This window comes from Diadema antillarum, unplaced genomic scaffold (genome assembly GCF_040938485.1).
Source record: "Diadema antillarum isolate AM-2024a unplaced genomic scaffold, OU_Dant_1.0 seq00001603_RagTag, whole genome shotgun sequence".
Lineage (NCBI taxonomy): Eukaryota > Metazoa > Echinodermata > Echinoidea > Diadematoida > Diadematidae > Diadema > Diadema antillarum.
Window position 1 is genome coordinate 116,434 of NW_027272317.1, and position 19,900 is coordinate 136,333.

Consider the following 19,900-nt stretch of genomic DNA (forward strand, 5'->3'; position numbering starts at 1 on the left):
GACCAGTCCTTTATGCATGGTAGTTATCCAATGGTTTCATGTTTATTGATGCTCGCTGAATTGCTACCCTTCAGTTTGCATCTTTTTGTATGTGCAGCTGTATATGCATGTTTGATCCCTAGTTCGCAGAACCTTTTTCTGTTAAGCGAGATGAGTTATTTTGCCATGAATACTAGAGTTGACTTGAGTTACATTCTGTAACCCTCAGACCACAACGATGCCCAAGAGTGATGTGTTATGAATATTCAACCACTTTGACAAAATTATTAGGCTGTTGGCAAGTTAGAAGTACACTTCACCAGATCTAAATCTGCTAAGACAGAAAACAACATGTTAGAAAAAAAAAGAGACAAGAGCAGAGCTTGTAAATGAGAACAACTCAGTAGTAAAGGCAAATAAGGCAGTGTTGTTTCCTCAAGTCAATGTTCTATGATATTCCTGTTTGACTTGATTTGATTTTAATTTCAATTGAGCATGCTTAGTTTGTTAATTTTCTTAATTTTAAACCAAAATATGATTTATGGCTACAGTTTTGTTTTTTGTTTTGTTTTTTTAAATGTGCATCAGTTTGTTTTGGTATGCAGAGGTTAGCAGCTGTGATGAAGGCATTCTAATGTCACTCAGTAAATGTTTTGTGTTCTATATCTCTTTCCTGAATGATCTACCCTCCAAAAGACTCTTTATTTATTCCCAATTTAGCTTACTGTAAAATTAGAAATATTTGAGGCATGAATTTTTGTGAACTGGAGCCAACAGACTTTTTCGCAGCATGAAAATTTTGCAAATTGCCACTGGCATTCAATGTGTAGCATAGATAAGAACTTTGGCATGCATTTAAATTTTGTGAATCACAGCTCCTCGCAAAGCTCGCAAGAAATTCATGCACACGAAAATTTCTGGTTTTATGGCAGTTGCAGTAAGCCTTCCAGTTCTATGTTACATAAATATGTTCTGTTTGCTGCTGTAAGCAACCCCAGTGCTGCATTATTCCATAATATCGATGTGCATTGTGGCACTTGCTCCCTTTTGATATGTCATGCATGTCTCCTTTGATTTTCTTATGACACTTATTACTCTTTTTCCTTGTTTGTTTGGTGTTTTTTTTTTGTTAGTGTGATGGAAAGCTTTGTTGACACCCCTCCCCATCACCGCTCATTCCTTCTTGTCCATCCCCTTCCTTCATTCATTGTCTTGACTGCAGATCAGTGGGAAGGTAGCCGAATGAATGTCTGTTCTGACCATCACTGTGACATGGTCAGGTCATGTCCAGAACACCTCGACAGCCAAATGTCCTCCTCCGGCAAGTAGTTTGTATATTGAACAAATAAAGCTTACTTCTATTCACTATACCATTGACGAATCTAGTCATCGATACTGTCAACATTTCAGATCATCGGAACTTCCTGAACATTGGTGTCATTAATTACCTATGCTTCTCTCATGTCAAGCGATTTAATTATCTTTTTTTTTCCATTTTTAAGTTCAAATTTCACATCATATTCATACCGCTCAATCCTAACTGCTTCACTATTATTACAAAAGTGAGTTTTCATTAACAGAAATATAGCACACTGAAGTTATAATCATACATTGTAAATTGTGCAGTGAACTATCACTGTATCAAAGCATCATTTAGAGGGTACATCTCAGGAGCATGGGCTTATGGTATATGCAGTGGATTTATATTGTCTTCAGGGGTAACATACTTGCTTGGTCATTCTATCATTGTCTAATACTGTGCGGGCTTTAAGCACTTCAAAATCCTTACTTCCATGGCACAAGAGCCCAGTTGATATTTCTCACATTAGTTCTTCAGGGAATGTGGGCCTATTATTAGTATTATTTTCTTCTGCATTCCATTCATAATACCTTTCCGAAGAGAGTGTCACATTGTACACAAACAAAAGTTATGCTAGAAATTAAAAGAACAGAAGATGTATTGTGGCTGTGGCTACAGTTATTGTTCAATTTTGTGTTATATGATATGCAGAAATGGCTTCATTTAATATATGAGTTATGTGACGACCCAAAAGAAAATAAAAGAGAGGATGAGCAGAACAAGACAGATTCAAACTAAGAAAAATAGCACAATGTTCCTTATGAATAAATCACCTTGATATTTAGTGTTTGAAAGTAATAACATTTCTCAGATTGTATGCATCTTTTTGCAAAGATGCTTTGAGTGAACTTTTTAGTTAAGAATTTGTTTATTTTAAAAGTATTATCTCACAGCCGTTCAGAATGTAGGAAACTCCATGCTCACTCACCAACCTTGGAAGTAATCTGAAGCACTGCACTCAGCTGCACCCAACTGGTATTGCCTTTTGCAGCATCCACAATGTAGTAAACTTTAAATTAAAGATATTCCACCAAATTTGATATGTTTCAGCTCACTTCCCAGACAACAACCGGTGGTTACTCACAATTTGGTTTGCCTTGAACATACACTTACACACAAAAGTATCAAAGCTTAAAGGACAAGTTCACCTTCATAAACATAAGGATTGAGAGAATGTAGCAATATTAGTAGAACACATCATTGAAAGTTTGAGGAAAATCGGACAATCCGTTCAAAAGTTATGAATTTTTGAAGTTTTTGTGCAGTAACTGCTGGATGAGAAGACTACTGCAGTGTGTGAATAACTTAGATGTCACATGCGTACAACAATATAAGGAAAATATAAAGAGAATTTCACAAAATTTCATCTTATGAAAAAAGTTCACATTCCCCCGACTCGTTACCGACAAATGTTATGGGTAATATTATTCCCCCTGCCTTTAGAAAGAGTCAAGTCAAGTGCTCTTTTATTATGTGAAAAAAGTGAAAATATGTTTCACTGATGTGTTCTACTAACATTGTTGCATTCTCTCAATCCTTATGTTTATGAAGGTGAACTTGTCCTTTAACATTTGGCTGTTTGTCCTTGGTATCGCAGTTTCTCCCTGCAGTATCCAGTTCTCATCCAGCATTGAGCTTGATGTTTGTTGGAGTGTCAGTGCCATAGTAATTTTCATTAATAAGTTGCGTATCATACTTTTGAGATCATACTTGAAGTATTTATGTAAGAGTTATCATTTGGTGATCTACATCTGTACCTGACTTTCCTTCCGCACAGCCCTGCCATTTGCACCTCTGTGTTTTAGTGTGGACTGTTCCAATTGCGCAGTGTGGTAATTTGTAAAGTTTGTATTAAATTGTAATGTGTGCAGTGTTGAAACCAGTGATATTGTTTCAGGTACCATATATGCTATCCTTGTGTTGCTGTATGAGGCGTGCTGTGCGGTAGCTTTAGTTTGTTATTCTGCTTCAGTCATATCTTAGAATAATCATTGCATTTTCCAAATCCATCATGGTACACCATGCTTAACTTCATATGATATCACCTCTTTAACTTATTCAGCACCCTTCACTACATGCTAATTGGATTACATTAAATATCATATTCATTTATGTATGAAGTATGTAGAAAGCAGATGTTTGTCTTACCATTGTATATGCTGCATAACTTGTTGTATAGCAAGTACTCTTTACTACTGCACATTGAGTTGTGTCTATTCGCTCGAGAAAAACAAAACAAAGCAAAAACAAAAACAGGGGGCCCATGAGCTTTGGTGTAAAAGTGAATCACACATGTTCAGACATTGGCATGCCCCACTCTGTCCTTCTCCCAGGCCATAGCATTTTTGCCTGAAATGCTGTTGCCTTAGTCATGGCGAAGACCCAGAAAATTGCAGTGTAACCAGGATGGCTGCTGACTTTGTAATCACAGGAAATGGAAAAGCTGTGGTCGGTTTTCTGGGAATTAGACTTGCTGTAGTAGGGGTCAGAAGTGCTGGCCAAGAGAGTTGAGATGGTCAGCTCGTTGGGAAACAGCTTTTGAGTCCGTCATGTGTTTGTATTAGTAGAATCATATTCCAAAAATTCTTTGATTATCAAATACTACTCAAATTCTCAAAGATCAATTGCAGGATAGTGAAATGTTAGTGTTGTAATTCAGTAGAAATCTCTCCAGAAAGTTTTAAGTGTGCTTATCTGGTACATGTCAGAATGATTATACTTATCAGAAGTGAAATCTCAGTTCAAGCAGTACAGTGCTCCATTGCTTTGCTATTTACTGTAGGCTTGCCTGCTAAAATGTGATATTTTGGTTACTCACCATTAAGTTTTCTTAGCTAGAATTTGAGATTATGAAAGACAATGAAATGAGCCAAATACAAGGGGGCATAATGTCTCCCATGTACAATTTGTAGCTTGTCAATACAGTAACATGTTATAGGTTTAGTATTCTGTTTGAATCTCTTATGAAATACAGCTAATCAAATCAACCTTGTGAAGTGAAAATGTGTATAGTCTCTTTCCCAGCACTAACCATTAATCATCACAAGGACAAATCACTTCAAGCAAAATAGAGCATTTGTTTAGTCTTTTACATTAAATGAAATAGGAACATGTAGTGCTCAATTTATATGAATGAACTAGATCAAAGCTTGTTTAGTGTCATTTTTTTAACATACCATACTAGCTTGTATTTGTCATTTATATGGATTATTTAGAATGAAAATGGAGCAACTAGAATAGTACCCTGTATATCTATACACATACATGTACTTGAAAGATTATCAAGATGCTAATATTATTTTTAGAAACATGAATTATTTGAGCTCATGGAAGCAGCTCTGCATTATTAGGGAAAGAACATGTGTAGACTCTGGTATTGCTCTATGAATTGCAGAAAAAAAATCCAGTATTGGGGGGATATCTTGAATTAAAATGGAATTGTAGAAAAGAAACTGTAAATATTTGTGATTAGAATAGCCAGACATTTGGCAAATAATTTGTAAATTAATGTTTGTAGTCTTGTAAAGTCTGTAGATTGGTAATATGCTTTTTTTTTTATTGTGGTGACATATTATGTGTTGTTGATATTGAAATTCAACTGAGTTTACTTACTGCTACATTGCAGCTTTCTAAATGACCATATTCTCTTACTTTTTGATCAGAAATCAAATGATTATATAACTTCCAGTAGATCAAAAAGCTTGACCTCAGTGTGATTTCCATAGGGCTGTTTACTTTTGCCTCTTTCTTATCACATTATAATCTCATACAGAGCAAATGCACTTCAAGATGTCTACATATTTTAGCATTCATAGACCATCATGGTACATTCATGGCAGATTGATACTATGTGATGCTCAACGTCCATCAAATCTGAAGATACAATAGAATATAATGCCTATTTTATCATAATGACATCCGAAGTATGAAATTCATATGAAATAGATATTCGATCAAACTTCAATGAATGATATGTGGCTTTGATCATGAATTATTAACATGAATTTGACAGAGAGAGGGATATGAACCAGTCGTATTTCACTTGCAGAAGAGTTTGTCTGCAGATCCAAGTTGGACAGAATCCATCAGTTGTCATGTGTATGTGCCAGTTAAACAAGATATTAGAAGGCCTTCAGAATTGTGCAAATTCTGTCAAACTTTGTATTAAACTTAGGGCCCCATAGTCTGTCACCAGTTCACCTGTCCTTTCGTCTCTAACTATTCATTCCCCTTTTTTTGTGTGTGTGAAATGCAGCATCGGCAACCGTTGAAGATCGTCAGATTCGCCCTCACACATTATACGTCCACTCCTACAAGAGTCCCACGTTTTGTGACTTCTGCGGCCAAATGTTGTTTGGACTAGTCCGACAGGGGCTGAAGTGTGATGGTGAGTGCTAACAAGAAAGGCATGCCCCACTAACACATTTTGCTTTTTGTGGGGTCATGAGGGATATGTCTTTGTGTGTGCTTGTGTGAGTGTTTTGTGTGTGTGTGTGTGTGTGTGTGTGTGTATGTGTGTATGTGTGTGTATGAGTGTATCAACATTCCAAGTGTTGATATTGGATGGTGACGTCATGTTGTGTCCAGCTGCAAGCCGTCTTGGCTTTGTTTACAATGTGAAAATTAGAATATGAAGTAAATTCTCAGAATATCCATGGTAGGTTGGAGAGATGTTTAACTATGCGCAGCTTGTATTTGAACAGTATTTGGTCTGACCTGTGGAATACGGCATAAGCAAAATAATTTGCGAGCATAATATCAGGCCAGTTGTGACATATGAGTTTTGTGAGTGTGTCAGGTTTGATCTGGAACAAGAACGTAATGAGAAATCAGTGTGCTCCTTTTCAAGAAGTAAATATGACAATTTTCACAAAAACAAGGCAAAACAAAACACCGTAACAAAAACCCACCAGGTCAAGCAGCAAGGTGCCCTATAGTGATGTGGAAAGAGTCATCATATTCCCATGACTTAGTTTCATCTTTAGAATATTTCTTGCATGCTTTGTCCACACTACAATGGACACACACACAAAAAAATTCATACTTCCCTCGAAGAAATCGCTTTGCATAGTGAAGGGTGTTGCGTAGTAACAGGGTAGCATTGCTCTGTCTCAGGTGGAGGGATGAAGGATATACTGGTACATGGAGTAATGAATACTTAAATCAGTGACTTTTCACACACAAAACAAATTAAGATTACACAAGCAATGTCACAGTTGGATGAGCCCAGATTGTTCTTTGAAGGTATCCATTGAATGCCACATCCCATGGCTTGTGAAAATGAGTTTTAAAAATGTGTTTGGTCGTAATGCTTTAACCTGTGGGGGACGGACTGATTTTGCTACAACACACATTTCCCATAGACCCCTGCCCGAGTATACTCGGGATTGTCCTCAACGGTTAATCTTCATATGTGATATACAGCTCAAATAAAGTGGTGGAGTCTTTTTACCAGCTTTCAGTGACTAGGTCGTACATCAGGATCCCGATTCCCAGTCCTGACAATGCATTTTGTTGATTTATTTCCACATCAGTATGTTTCAAGTGAGCTTCTGATCATCGTCTGCCATGACTTGGGATGTTTAACAGGCTAGTGCCACATAGAAGTGTGTTGGAAGCTAGTGTGTGCGTTGTGCAGCTGTGAAAGAGGCAAGGTCACCGTTCTGGTTTGAAATATGTACGCTGCTGCACCGTGATGAATCACACGGCTCAGTGTGTGAGCAAAAAGTGTTTGATGGACCTGGATGACAAGTCATGCTCTGTTACCACCGCTCTGTTACCACCATGCAGCTAGTTTATTAGCGGAATTACTCCTTCAATTGCAAGAATTTACCCCTGTGAATTATTTTGGTAATTTCCTCTGGGTGTGATTAGTGCAAGTGGCATTGTCACATTGTTAGTCACTGGGTCCCTTTTCACAATTTGTGCAGAAAATGCATGAGCTACTCTAGTACTTCAAATCAACCTGATTTAGAAATCATTGGGTTTTTGTTTTTTTTTTTGTGTGTGTGTTGTGGTTTTTTTTTCTTTGAAGAAATCATTAAACTTGTCATCACTAAATTGATTTCTTTTAGATGGGCAGATAGATATGTTCAACTTTGATGGCACAAATATTCTTCAGAATTTAGGACAATCAGCACAGATTACAGTGGTACAGTAGGTGAGATCAAATTTTTATAAACCATTTCTGTAAAAAAAAAAAATGGACTGAAGTAGCCAAGCAGTGTAGATTCTCTAAAGTCATTATGCATTCTTGTAATTCAGACAATTACATTTCCTTGTATCTATCTGTGTGTGTGTGTGTGTGTGTGAGAAAGAATAAATATACATATTTCGAATATTTACACACAGAAATAACTTGAAGGAAAATAACTGTTTCTCATCGATGCTGCTCTTGACAGGATGCGGGGGTAACTACCACAAAAGGTGCGCTTTCAAGATTCCCAATGACTGCACGTTATCCAAACGGCGGCGCTCTTCCCTAGCGATCTCATCATCCAGTATTCCCTGGTCTCCATCCGAGTCGAGTCTGTCTAGTGAAGAATCACAGGTAAGCTTACAAGGAGTGAAGATGATGATGAGGGGGTACAAAGACATGTCTGCTCTCCTTAATGACATCAACACTGTGAAACTATTGTAATCCTTTAGTTTAACCTTAAAGCTTTCTGTGCGAAGAAATTTAGAAATGCAAATGATAATAATTTTTCCCCTTTTGAGTAATTTTCAGGGACATAATCATCCAATTACATGCATGATGAACACTGTCAATTAAGGAGGATATTACAGAGGCAAATTCCCTTTTCACCCTGTGCATTTAGGATCTCATGAAAGTTGGGAGGATGTACTTCTACTTTCTGCTCTGTTTTTGCAGCTATTTTGTATAATCCTAATGAAATACATACCATAACACGTACGTTTGTAGGGTGTTTGCTTGGTGTTTTAGAGGAAATATGTGAAGCAGCATATTTCCTTTATATTTTTCTTCACACTGAAAATATCTCAGCTATCAAACCTCAGAAATGAAAGCCAGGTCATGATAACAGTTCTAAGGAGGTGCTAGACCACTGTGATTTCATATTTGAATGGCTGCACAGCCTTGGTGCAACCTGAAGCCATTGTTGTTGTCGATTGTCCCAGTGTGATTTTTTCCCCAAATTTCCTCCATTCGTAGTGGGTGCTGAAGGGGAGAATATGAAGTTCTTTTTTTTTTTTCAAAATTTCTTCCATTCGTAGTTGGTGCTGAAGGGGAGAGAAAGAAATTCTGTACTTCACATATTCAGTGCACCATACTTTTTGGCTCTTATTCAATGCACTGCTAAACTTGTTAAAGTACAAATACACCGTAGAGAGCATAGAATTTTGTCAGTATTCAGCCCTGAGAAACTCTTAAGATTGTGTGTGAATATGATAGACTTGTGAAAGTTTGTTTTGATTTAGTGGCATTCAATTGCACACACACACACACACACACAAAACTTTTTTGTGTGATTTTGTGCTCAGCTCTAAATGATTTTTACAAGATCTAGAAAACACACAAAAAGAAATAGTATTGCGACATTTCATTTTCATGTATTATTTGTTTCCTGCATGGAAAAGCAAAAATCGAGCTCATGATAAAATGTCCCAAATAAGGTATTCTTGTATCTGTGCCAGCACGTATTTCCCATTCAGAAGATTCTGTGAAATCATGTCATACCTAGATTGATTTGCAGATACTTCTATGGCCATTAACAGTGCTCTGATACTCAGAAAGATCTAATGATATCTTGCTTCTCTTTCCTGTTCTTTGTGAGAGAACAACTACTGTGAAGATAGCTTTCTCTCTTGATGCAACAGACTTACAACCCACTGCAGGCTTGTACAGGAAGCTGCAAGATCCTGAATTTCAGCCTCATACACATTATGGTTGTAGAGACCCTATACTTAGTGAAGTCTGCTTGCTGCAGTAGTAACAAAACATGACTCTTGAAAGTGAATTGGAGGAATATTTGACATATCATAGCTTGGTAGAGTTGCTAAAGAGGAGTGGGAGAAAGTTACCTTATTGTCTATAAGGGATGTGCATAACTCCATCATGTGAATGGACATGGACCTTCTTAGAGCTACCAATTTTCTGGTCGAATACTTTACTTGACAAGCATTTGATCAATACACCATTCAATCATTCCCGTGGCTTGGTTTGCATATATTATTGACTTCATTCTGTCATTGTGCATTGTGCTATATAGCCATTTGGGGGCAAAGCTGGGAATGGAAACTACTGTGAAGTGTTGGTATCTTGTAGAGGAAGTGTACATATCCTCAGTCAGCGTACTTTTGGGATGTGAACCACAACGCAATATGCCTCGTTGAAAAGTGCGTAACGTCAGCAGTACTTTCTTCTCTGTCCTTTTTTCTTTTTTTTTTTTTTTTTTTTTTGGGGGGGGGGGGGGGTCAAATTAAAAATAAAAGAAAAATAACTCCAGTGGAGTAAAGTGGAGTGTGTTCCTGTTTCTTATCTGTGTTCTCCATGCACCTGCACCACGTATTGCATACCTGCCAACTGTTGTTTTAATCTGAATATTCAGATTTTTCACTGAAAAAAAAACCCGCATTATTTTCAGTGTGTTCTGATATTTTGGAAATATCTGTTGATAGCAAAGTATATGAAATATATGAAAGTTCAGATTTTTATGTATTTTTTCTTTGTGTTTGTTCAGATTTATTAAGTCTCAGGGTTGGCAGGTATGGTATTGGCTCAGGAAACTTAAATTTAAATCATACAGCTACCCTCCCCATGTGTGGGTGATAAAGTAAATTTTTGAAAGAGATTTGTAATTTGGTAAATGACATCACAGAACATTTAGTGCTTACATTGTACTATATAGCCATGCACTATAACCATAAATTCTTACACAATGAAGCAAAGCCATAAATAACCAATACCATACTTGATTTGCTGAAGAAAATGGCATGTGCTCTGCCGTGCATCACACAAGATTATATGCACACTTAAATGCATAAATTGCCCTCATGGACTTAATCATGCATCTTTTATGCTCGTAACCTTGTACAGTGTATTTGAAATCAAGCACCGTTGAAACCCAAAATAATTATTAGAGTAGTTTATCTTTGAAGTGATCTTTTGCTGCTTTTCCAATACTTAGTGGCCATTTCTTGTACAACACTGCTTACATTCATAGAAGATATTACAGGAATATATTGTGTAGCCACAAGAGAAAGTGGATTTGAATAGAATGTGAAAAAAAAAACCCTGTAAGAGTTACTCTGAAGGAAGATACTACATGAAGAAAAACAAGGATGTGACCATTATAGTATACATAAACATAAAACGAGCTTTTAATGACCTGTTTTGAACTGAACACAAGATACTGTTTTCACTTTCTCTTTCAAAACTAAGGTGTAATACAAACATTGAGTGAGTGTTATCCTGTGATATATTTAGTTAAGTGTTCTATGTTATGACTTACAATGAAGACATTGAATGCGTAGTACGCATGCATTTCCAAATATTGAATGATGCAATATACATGTATTTTAATTAATAAGCCTCTTTATGTTAATGTTCAGCCATTGCCCTGTATTTTTCAAGAGATTTTGTCAAAATTAATGTCAGATGTTGTATATTTGCATATCATATGCAATTCAGCTGCAAATCTGAAAGAAAAAAAAAACGGTGCTTACCAGAATTGGGATGAATTATCTGGATCACTAAACTGTTACAAATGTGTTGAAAATTCCATAATAAAAGTTGTAAAGACATTATCACCATCTGTTTGTAAATGTTCAGCGACAGAGTGGCCTCATTGTTTGAAATATGATGGAATAATGAAAGAGGAAGTACTCTCTTTTTAGTGGTAGTTGTTCAGGTGATTGAAAGAAAAGTGTTTTCGTAGCCTAGAATATAATAGTTTGAGGATGTTATCTGGAAAGACCTATGAAATTAATGCATTTGCACTTGTGAGGATGTAACTCTGGCATTACCACTGAAAATGTGTTACATGTGTGTTTGTGTGTGTGTGTGTGTGTATGTGTGTGTGTGTGTGTATATGTGTATTGTCAGCGCCATCTTGAGATGGTTGTTGCAAGGGGGTTTAAGAATGTGACCCTTATTAGGATCCGTGTTGTATTCTTACATCCCAAAGTAACCAATCCTCATGGAATCCATTCAGCAGGCTGATGTTCAGTGTGTGTCACATAAAGTTACTATGACTCAGCAGTTTGTGATATGTGTGATATGCAGTTTGTGATGTGTTTGATATATGTCAAAACCCCTTATGTATGAAGGGTTTTATGATGTAGATGTTTTAGATGATGATTGTTGATCTACCACGGGTAATTATGTTATGTAAAATGTTTTGACAGCTTACATTTGTCATGAAAAACAACAATACCAGTACCTTCATGCTTTATAACACTCCTGTGTCCTGCAAGCCGATATTTGTTCCTTGAATGATAGCATGAGTTTTCACCCATTATGTTTACTTTTCCCCTAGCAGCAGCTTTCAGTGTTTGTGACACAACAGACTCCCCTGGTGAAAAGTGACAGCTACAAAGAGCGCCGGTCACCCTCTTGGGGCAACCGCCCTCTATGGGTGGAGCGTGCTGTCGCCAGTCGGATCAAGGTGCCACACACGTTCGTAGTCCACAACTACACCAAGCCAACAATCTGCCAGTACTGCAAACGGCTCTTGGTGGGACTCTTTCGTCAGGGACTCCAGTGCAAAGGTAGGGTTTATCATGATGCTGGAGTTCAATACGCTGACTCAGTTGTCAGGAAAACTATCTGGAAACCAATGAAAACCTAACTTTTGAAGTTTGTTGTTGGGTTTTGTTTTGTTTTGTTGTTTTGTTATTTGTTTGTTTGTCTTTTTGTGGGGCTCTTTGCTTTGATATGAATGAAAGCATTATTCTGAAATGCACGGGAAAGCTTTCAGACAAGCAATCACATGATATCCAATATTTTCTTGTGTACTTAATTGACTGCCTTTATCAGGCAGATTACAATTTTGAATTATCAATTAAATAGTATTCATCTCACATACCAATATTCATGTCATTGTCAGTAATTCAACTCTTTACTTACATGGCCATTGACATTTTGCAGATCTTTGTAGTGCTTGCCTTTTCAGTTTATGCTACAAAACCAATGTTCATTTAAATCCCCTCGGAATCATTTCTGTCTAGATTTCCGCACAGAAAAAGAGCAGATGAGTTCCAAAACTATTCTTGACCACAATTACATGTACCTTCTGTGAATGATAATGATTACCTGAGAATTCATCATTATTTGTTTTGATATGATTCAGTGTGGGGACTCTGTGTGAGCTTCACAAAGAGTCACCTTGTAATTGTCAATTGTTGTTACCTTTGTCAAGGAGGTTATGCTTTTGTTGGTGTTGATTTGTTTGTCTGTCTGTTTGCAAAATAACTAAAAAGTTTTTAACAGATTTGGATGAAACTTACAGGAAAAGTTGATAATGACACAAGGAAGAGATGATGGAAATTTGGTAGTGATCCAGAAATTTTTACGAATTTTTGAAGGGTTTTTTATCTTTTGGCAAATAGGGTCAATGAACTTTGGATTTCAAGCTGCGCGTATTTGAGGTTTGCATACGTGCACTAAAGCGCATGTTCTGCACGAGCCGCCGCGCAGCATGCAGGAAGCTGATGAGGTAAACACAAGGCTTCTTTATCACTGGGATATTGGGTGATTTTCACTATGCATGTTATGGGTGGAAATGAGCTTCTTGGTGGAGGTCTGCGCTCTGTGAGTGCTTTTCTAGTTATCATCATTATGAGCATGATAATCATTGTGATTGTGGCTATCATCATCATCATCTTCATCATCATCTTCATCATTTTCAATTGTACCATGATTTTATTATAATTATTAAGTTTGAGCATGTAAGGTTCAACCATATGAATGTTAAGTTTTACGGTTATATCTAGGTCCCTGGCCACATTGCTCTTTGCCACATGGATATCTTTTCAACAGGGTGTATTCTTGTTCATTTATTTGCTCAACTATATTTTCATTTGGAATGCAATTAGCACGAATATGAAGTTATGTGTAGTTCCCTCCTACTCTGGGATAAAGAGGTTTCAGAATGGACAGGAATGATGATCTTACTAGAGATCTCTTGTCACACTTTAGTAGAAAAGTTTAGTATCTATTACAGAAGAAACCATGCTATTGCTAGTGTCAAGAAAATATATATGACGCTGTTTCATGATTGCCCCAACAAAGATTTACTTTCTCAAATGAACATGATACCTGAGAACATATTGGTGTCCTTTGTAAATTGGAAGAGAAAAAAAAAAAATAATTTAGAGTCACAAATAGAAAACTGCTGTCCTTTCAGAAATGTGACAGTAGGGACATTTAAAGATAATAAAAAGTTTTGGTACCTCAAAAGTTTCCCTGAATTTCCTTGTCTTGGTTTGTGTTTCAGGTTAAAGTATGTTTTCTGTGAGAATTACTCGCCCCAAAGTGCTCTCATGTCTTAGTAATCATGCAATAATAGTTTCGTACCAGAGCCGTCGCGGTACGATAACTATTGTACGAAACCACTGACTGCGACCAGCAGCGTGCAGCCCATTGTACGCATAGCTAACTGCGACCAGCAGCCCCATACGCATAGCGTAATGGGGCTTCGCATTGTAGCATTCAGGATCATGACAGAATTAGTATTGCGGGTAAATGTCAACTTAAAGTCCAAAAATTTCTTCGATTTGAAGACTTACCAATTCAGTTGAAGTATTGAAAACAGGCTTCGAACAACGTTTGGTTCTGCCAATAGTCCCTTTATGTTCGAATTGATGACAATGTGACTCGGTCGAGAGGACCTTGGGAGAGCTACATACACTGAATACTACGGCCAGCGCATGCGCACACAAACATCTTATCCGTTCATGGATGTGAAATTTGTGCGCATGTGATGTGTTCGCATGCACTGGCTGTAGTATTCAATGTATGTAGCTCTCCCAAGGTCCTGTCGACCGAGTCACATTCAGTCATCAATTGGAACAGAAAGGGACTATAGGCAGAACCAAACGTTGCCCGAAGCCTGTTTTCAATACTTCAACTTAATTGGTAAGTCTTCAAGTTGAAGAATTTTTGGGATTTTAAGTTGACATTTACCCTGCGATACTAAATCTGTCATGATCCTGAATGCTACAATGCGAAGCCCGATTACGCTATGCGTATGGGACTGCTGGTCGCTATGCGTATGGGGCTGCTGGTCGCAGTTAATTGCATGATTACTAAGACATGAGAACACTTTGGGGCGAGTAAGTCTCACAGTGTTAGTTATATGAAAGGTACTGTAACCTGAAACACAAACTAAGACAAGGAAATTCAAGGAAACTTTTGAGGTACCAAAATTTTTACTATCTTTAACATACAAAATGACTGGAATAAACAAGGAAGGAAGTACTCATCCATGTTGCCAAGATAGGTATTTGCAAAATGATGGATAGGCTGGCATTACTGATGACTGATAATCAAATAGTTAGAACTATTCCAATCTGATTTCAAGTGATTCCATAGCCATTTGTTTTTTCTTGTCCTACATTTTAAGTAAATGTTCAATATGGGTCAATTATTCCTTCAATTCTACTCACAGCTTGAGATCACTGCACTACAGATGTAAATTCTGGCTTCTCTCCTTTATATTTGTCATAGCACATATATTTGGAAAAAAACAACAACAACAACAACATAATTTGGTATTGTAAATATTCATTTGAATAACACCTTTTACCTGGTGCATTGTAGCTTCCAAAATCAGTTCCTGGTTTAAAGCAAATGGCTTTAAAAATAGTTTGTAGGCTCAAACAAAATTATGAAAGAGTAACCCTTTTATATCAAATATTGGAAGTAATGTAACAGATTATGCTCCCAGTGATAAGTTGTCAGGTTTTTATGTTTTTGCTCAAGCCATTTTAAAAACTCACCTTTCCATTCCAATTTAGGCCATCAGAGATTCCACTGTTTCACTCATTTATCTGAATGATTACTTATTCCACTGCAGTCAATGCAAGCCCATTTATAAAGCGTGCTCTCCATTTCTAATAACTTGTACCATTTCCTGTCATCCCACAGATTGTAAATTCAACTGCCACAAAAGATGTGCTGACAAGGTGCCCAAGGATTGCCTGGGGGAGACACCATTACAAGAGGGTGAGTTGTGTCCCATGGATTCAATGTCTAGCAATGCCTATCATTGTATACCAATACCTTCCAGAATGTGGACACTAATTTGTTTGTCCAAGACTACACTGCCACCTTTCAAAGGTAACTTCAGTTTATAGACAAAGACCTCTAGGATATGTCCAGACCCTCTGTTTGCGGCTGCTCTTCATCCAAACAAGGTGGTAATGAGATTAAATTCTAGCTGGATGCCGATGTGGATACTTGACAGGCGTACCAGAGGAATAAAGAGTCTGGAAGCGAGGCTACTCACCAGTGACATTGTACACCCATTTCACATTTCCCCAAGATGGACCCCAAAACCACATCATGGTAGAGAACTTCTCATACAAACCTGGCCTTCAGCTGAATGAAATGCATACTAAAGATGCTCAGCTGTATTGCATGATTCCATTGTGACTTCACCGCATTAAAAAGGGATGAGCTGTGATTAATCAAACTATCCCCAAGATCTTAACAGGAGGCAAACATTAAGTGGCAAGTCTCCAGTGTCTTTAAACCTGCAGAGAATGAAACTGGCAGTTGTGGCAGAAGATATATATTTGCCCAACTTTCAGCTAGAAATGTCTCTAATCATGAATTTCTTGCTCAGTGAGTGAAACAACAGAAATGAGAGACAAACCCCTCAACACTTTTCAGAAAAAAAAAAAAAAAAAAATTAGAAAATTGCACTCCATTTCTCAAAGTCTGAAGTATGATACGCTGGGTAGTTTGATGTAAAACAGTGAAATATTGGAAAAGAAAACCCCCTAAGTCCTTTCGTCATCTGAAGTGATATTGCTACAGTCCTGTATTAGTGTAATGACATTGATTTCTGCTGACTGCATTTTTCTTCTGTCTGTTGGATTTGTGGTTAGGTGGGGACAATGAGGACCAGGAGAGGCTAAATGAGAGTGATGAAAATGAGGCTGAGGAAAATGAGAACGGGTCCAACCGGGATAGCATCGGGGATGAAACACTGCCAGAGAATGACTCGCCCATCAATGAAAACCCGCTCAGGTAAGAGCGCACACTTCCCCCCTGCCCTTCCCTTGCCATGGGACGCAGGTTCGCGGGGTAAATGCATTTCTTAGTGTTGTGTTGCTTGAAGTTAAGAGATGGAACTATGAGATATGACACCATCAGAGGGAGCAGCCATGACACATTAGAGAGTAGTCCTGAATATACTGGGGCAGGTATCTACGAGAAATGCAGGTCATGGGAAAATCACCTTGTCCTCAACAGGTTAATATTTTTTGCAAGCTTCCACCTGTCTGATTGAAATGGGGTGTGTGGCTTGTGGTTGCAGAATGTCTTATCTCCTATTGGTAGTATGTGCCGCAGCTCACAATTGACAGTTAACGTTGGTAGGTGCTAAAGTGAAGGCTGAATTCACGCAAACAGGAGAGCATTTCAGGAACAGGTTTATTGACGAGCCCACCGAATGTGGGGAGACTAAGGGATCGCTTGCGGCGTCTGTCTGTCCCTCGTACGTCCGTCCGTCTGTCTGTCGTCCATCTGTCCGTCCGTCGTCCGTCCATAACGCTACAAAAACTTGAATAACTCTCTACTGAGAACTTCAATTTCACTCAAACTTGGAAGGAAGAGTAGTTATCCAAAGTTATGCATTTTACCAAACATGAAGGTCATCTCAAGGTCAAAGGTCACAGTCAGAGGTCAATGAAGTGTAGGGGCCAATGTTAAGTTTTTACGACGCGTTTCGATTATGGCTCATAACTTTTGATTTATATGTCTGTTTGTGACCAAACTTGGCTAGTAGATGTCCCTTGGGGAGTTGAAGCGCACCACAGGGTCAAAGGTCACAGACAGGGGTCAACGAACTTTTAGGGCCCAATGTTAAGTTTTTACGGCGTGTTTCGATTATGGCTCATAACTTTTGATCCCTATGTCCGTTTGTGAACAGACTTGGATGGTAGATGTCCCTTAGGGATTTGAAGGTCATTACAAGGTCAAAGATCACAGACAGAGGTCAACGAACTTTTAGGGCCCAATGTTAAGTTTTCACGGCGCGTTTTGATTATGGCTCATAACTTTTGATCCCTATGTCCATTTGTGACCAAACTTGGCTGGTTAATGTCCCTTTGGGAGTTGAAGGTCACCACAAGGTTAAAGGTCACCACAAGGTCAAAGGTCATAGGCGGGTCAATGAACTTCCGGAAGGTAGAAAAACATTAATTCCTTCTACGCGAATGGGCGAGACACAATTTGGCACTTGTCTAGTTTGTAGACAACAAGATCACCAGTCACAAAGTTGACCCCTTTTTTTCTTCATGATGTTTAGTTCTTCAGTCTGCTGATAACTTGAGCTTGTTGACCTAGCTACACATTATCAAGGTCATCAGTTAAAGTTGCATGGTAGGCAGGTTATAGAGGGCACTTCTCATAATGCTCAATGTCTTTGCTCAGCCAGTGCCATTGCAAACAAGAAGTCTCAACTAAAAAATCCCAGCCAAACTACTGCATTCAACGTTTGAGTTATTAGTTTTTTATACGTGCAGTAGTACACAGGTAAGGGTAATTCATCTTGATCGAGTTATGATATGCATAAAGGTATGCATAATGTAATTCAGGGTAAAATGTACACAGGACCACCCACCAGATTCCAATAGGCAAATAGTTCAGTTATGCAGTGATAGTGACATTGTGGTGTAATGTTATTAGTTTCTTGTCAATTCTCTGCTGGCTTTTATTGTCATTTTATCATCTGTCTCTACCTTTCCTCCCCCCCCCCCCCCCCACAGTCCCGTGCAAAGTAACAACATTCCACTCATGCGCATTGTGCAGTCGGTGAAGCACACCAAGCGAAGGGGATCACAGGTCCTGAAGGAAGGATGGATGGTCCATTACACAGATAAGGACAGCATGGTGAGTATACTACACCACCACACCCCTCCTACATGGCCAGACACTGCTGGACATACTCTTCCGGTCTGGAGGTTATGTCATAAACCCACAATTGTGGGTAAAGTGTGTGTCTTTTCAGGCCAAGGAAAAAGTAATTTAATTCTCTACTTTCTTTAGTTGTTTGCTGCTTTGTGTGTGTGTGTGTGTGTGTGTGTGTGTACTTACGTGCTCTTGGTTGTGCTTTGTTTTTGTAGCTCTGCTCGTCCAATCAATTAATTCATTTGAAACACAAAGACAAACTCAAGACTAAGTAATTAGATAATGTTGGTATTTCAAAAGCTTGTAAAAGCTGCTTGAGCCCTCAATATGGACGGTTGGTTCTGAAGAAAAGATTATCAAGGGGAATAGGAAAATGTTCGATTGTGTAAGCAGCAATAGAAAACCACTTATTTTGCATCCCGCTGTTGTATGGTAATTCTGCAGATGCCATGATATATGATGATGACACTTAGTGCTGTGCCGTAATAGTTAACCATTCTTGGCTGAATCCTAGTGACAGTTTGAAAGTGGAATTGATATTTAATGAAGGTTGCTCGATACTCACATATGGATTCTCTTTTCATTGTTATTCTTTTTCTTGCTTGTGTTTCTTTACTGCAGCGCAAGAGACATTACTGGAGAATAGACACCAAGGCCATCACACTGTACCAGAGTGATAGTAGCACAAGATACTACAAGGTACTCCTCGGCACTCCTACTCCATACCACGATTTGATAGATGCATATGAAGGCAGGAATTTGTGTAATTATTCTGCTATGAGCAAAAATGTCTAAATGTACATGGAATAACCATTCTTTTTTTTCTCTCTCTTTTCCTCTGGACAAATCTCAAAAATAAATAGATGAATAAATAAATGAATTATGTAGAGCAACAAGAACAAAACAAAAGGGAAAAGCAAGAATGATGGGTTCACACATTTTCTCAGATATGCTGTGGATGAAGCTGCAATTAATGTACAGTGCAATTTTTTTTTCCACCAAAGACAGTGGCAGAGTCACTGCTGTCTTGTAGAGAAATTTAATATTCTGTGTGTCGAGATGTGTGGGTGTTGTGGGATCCAACGCAGCTATTTGGTTATATACTGATTAATTCAGCTTCACAATTAACTACACAGGACACGTAGCAGAATTTCCTTCTCTTCGACTAACCAAAGATTTTTAATTGACATCACTGTCTTCTCATTGTTTCCTGTGTGCCATCTTTTTTGCATAAAAATGGATGGTGGTGTGCGTAGCCTGCAGAAGATCAGTCAGCACTAGTCTTGCAAAACACAGTGGCTCAGTCACACCATGGAGCTACAAATATAGCAGCTCCATGGTCACACCTACCTGTGTGTTCCTCGTGATAGAGGGAGCACAATTCATGATGTGATGATGATAATGATAGTCACCGTATTTCTTATCTGTCCAATCCATTGTTTCTGTTTATGAGATGGCAGCTG

At 38.2% G+C, this 19,900-nt stretch overlaps 1 protein-coding gene across 4 annotated transcripts in view; it reads left to right on the forward strand.

Annotated features, from left to right (window-relative positions):
- Positions 1 to 19,900, forward strand: part of LOC139711027 (serine/threonine-protein kinase D3-like) — an 82,009-nt gene that overhangs the window by 47,906 nt on the left and 14,203 nt on the right. For 2 of the 4 annotated variants that reach the window (XM_071622949.1, XM_071622951.1), the window contains exons 3-10: positions 1,202 to 1,300; positions 5,595 to 5,726; positions 7,741 to 7,889; positions 11,836 to 12,067; positions 15,447 to 15,524; positions 16,412 to 16,553; positions 18,296 to 18,419; positions 19,059 to 19,136. In XM_071622949.1, coding sequence (XP_071479050.1) covers positions 1,202 to 1,300; positions 5,595 to 5,726; positions 7,741 to 7,889; positions 11,836 to 12,067; positions 15,447 to 15,524; positions 16,412 to 16,553; positions 18,296 to 18,419; positions 19,059 to 19,136 — 1,034 coding nt within the window. The remainder of the gene's footprint in view (positions 1 to 1,201; positions 1,301 to 5,594; positions 5,727 to 7,740; positions 7,890 to 11,835; positions 12,068 to 15,446; positions 15,525 to 16,411; positions 16,554 to 18,295; positions 18,420 to 19,058; positions 19,137 to 19,900) is intronic. The other 2 variants (XM_071622950.1, XM_071622952.1) reach the window with 2 other exon arrangements.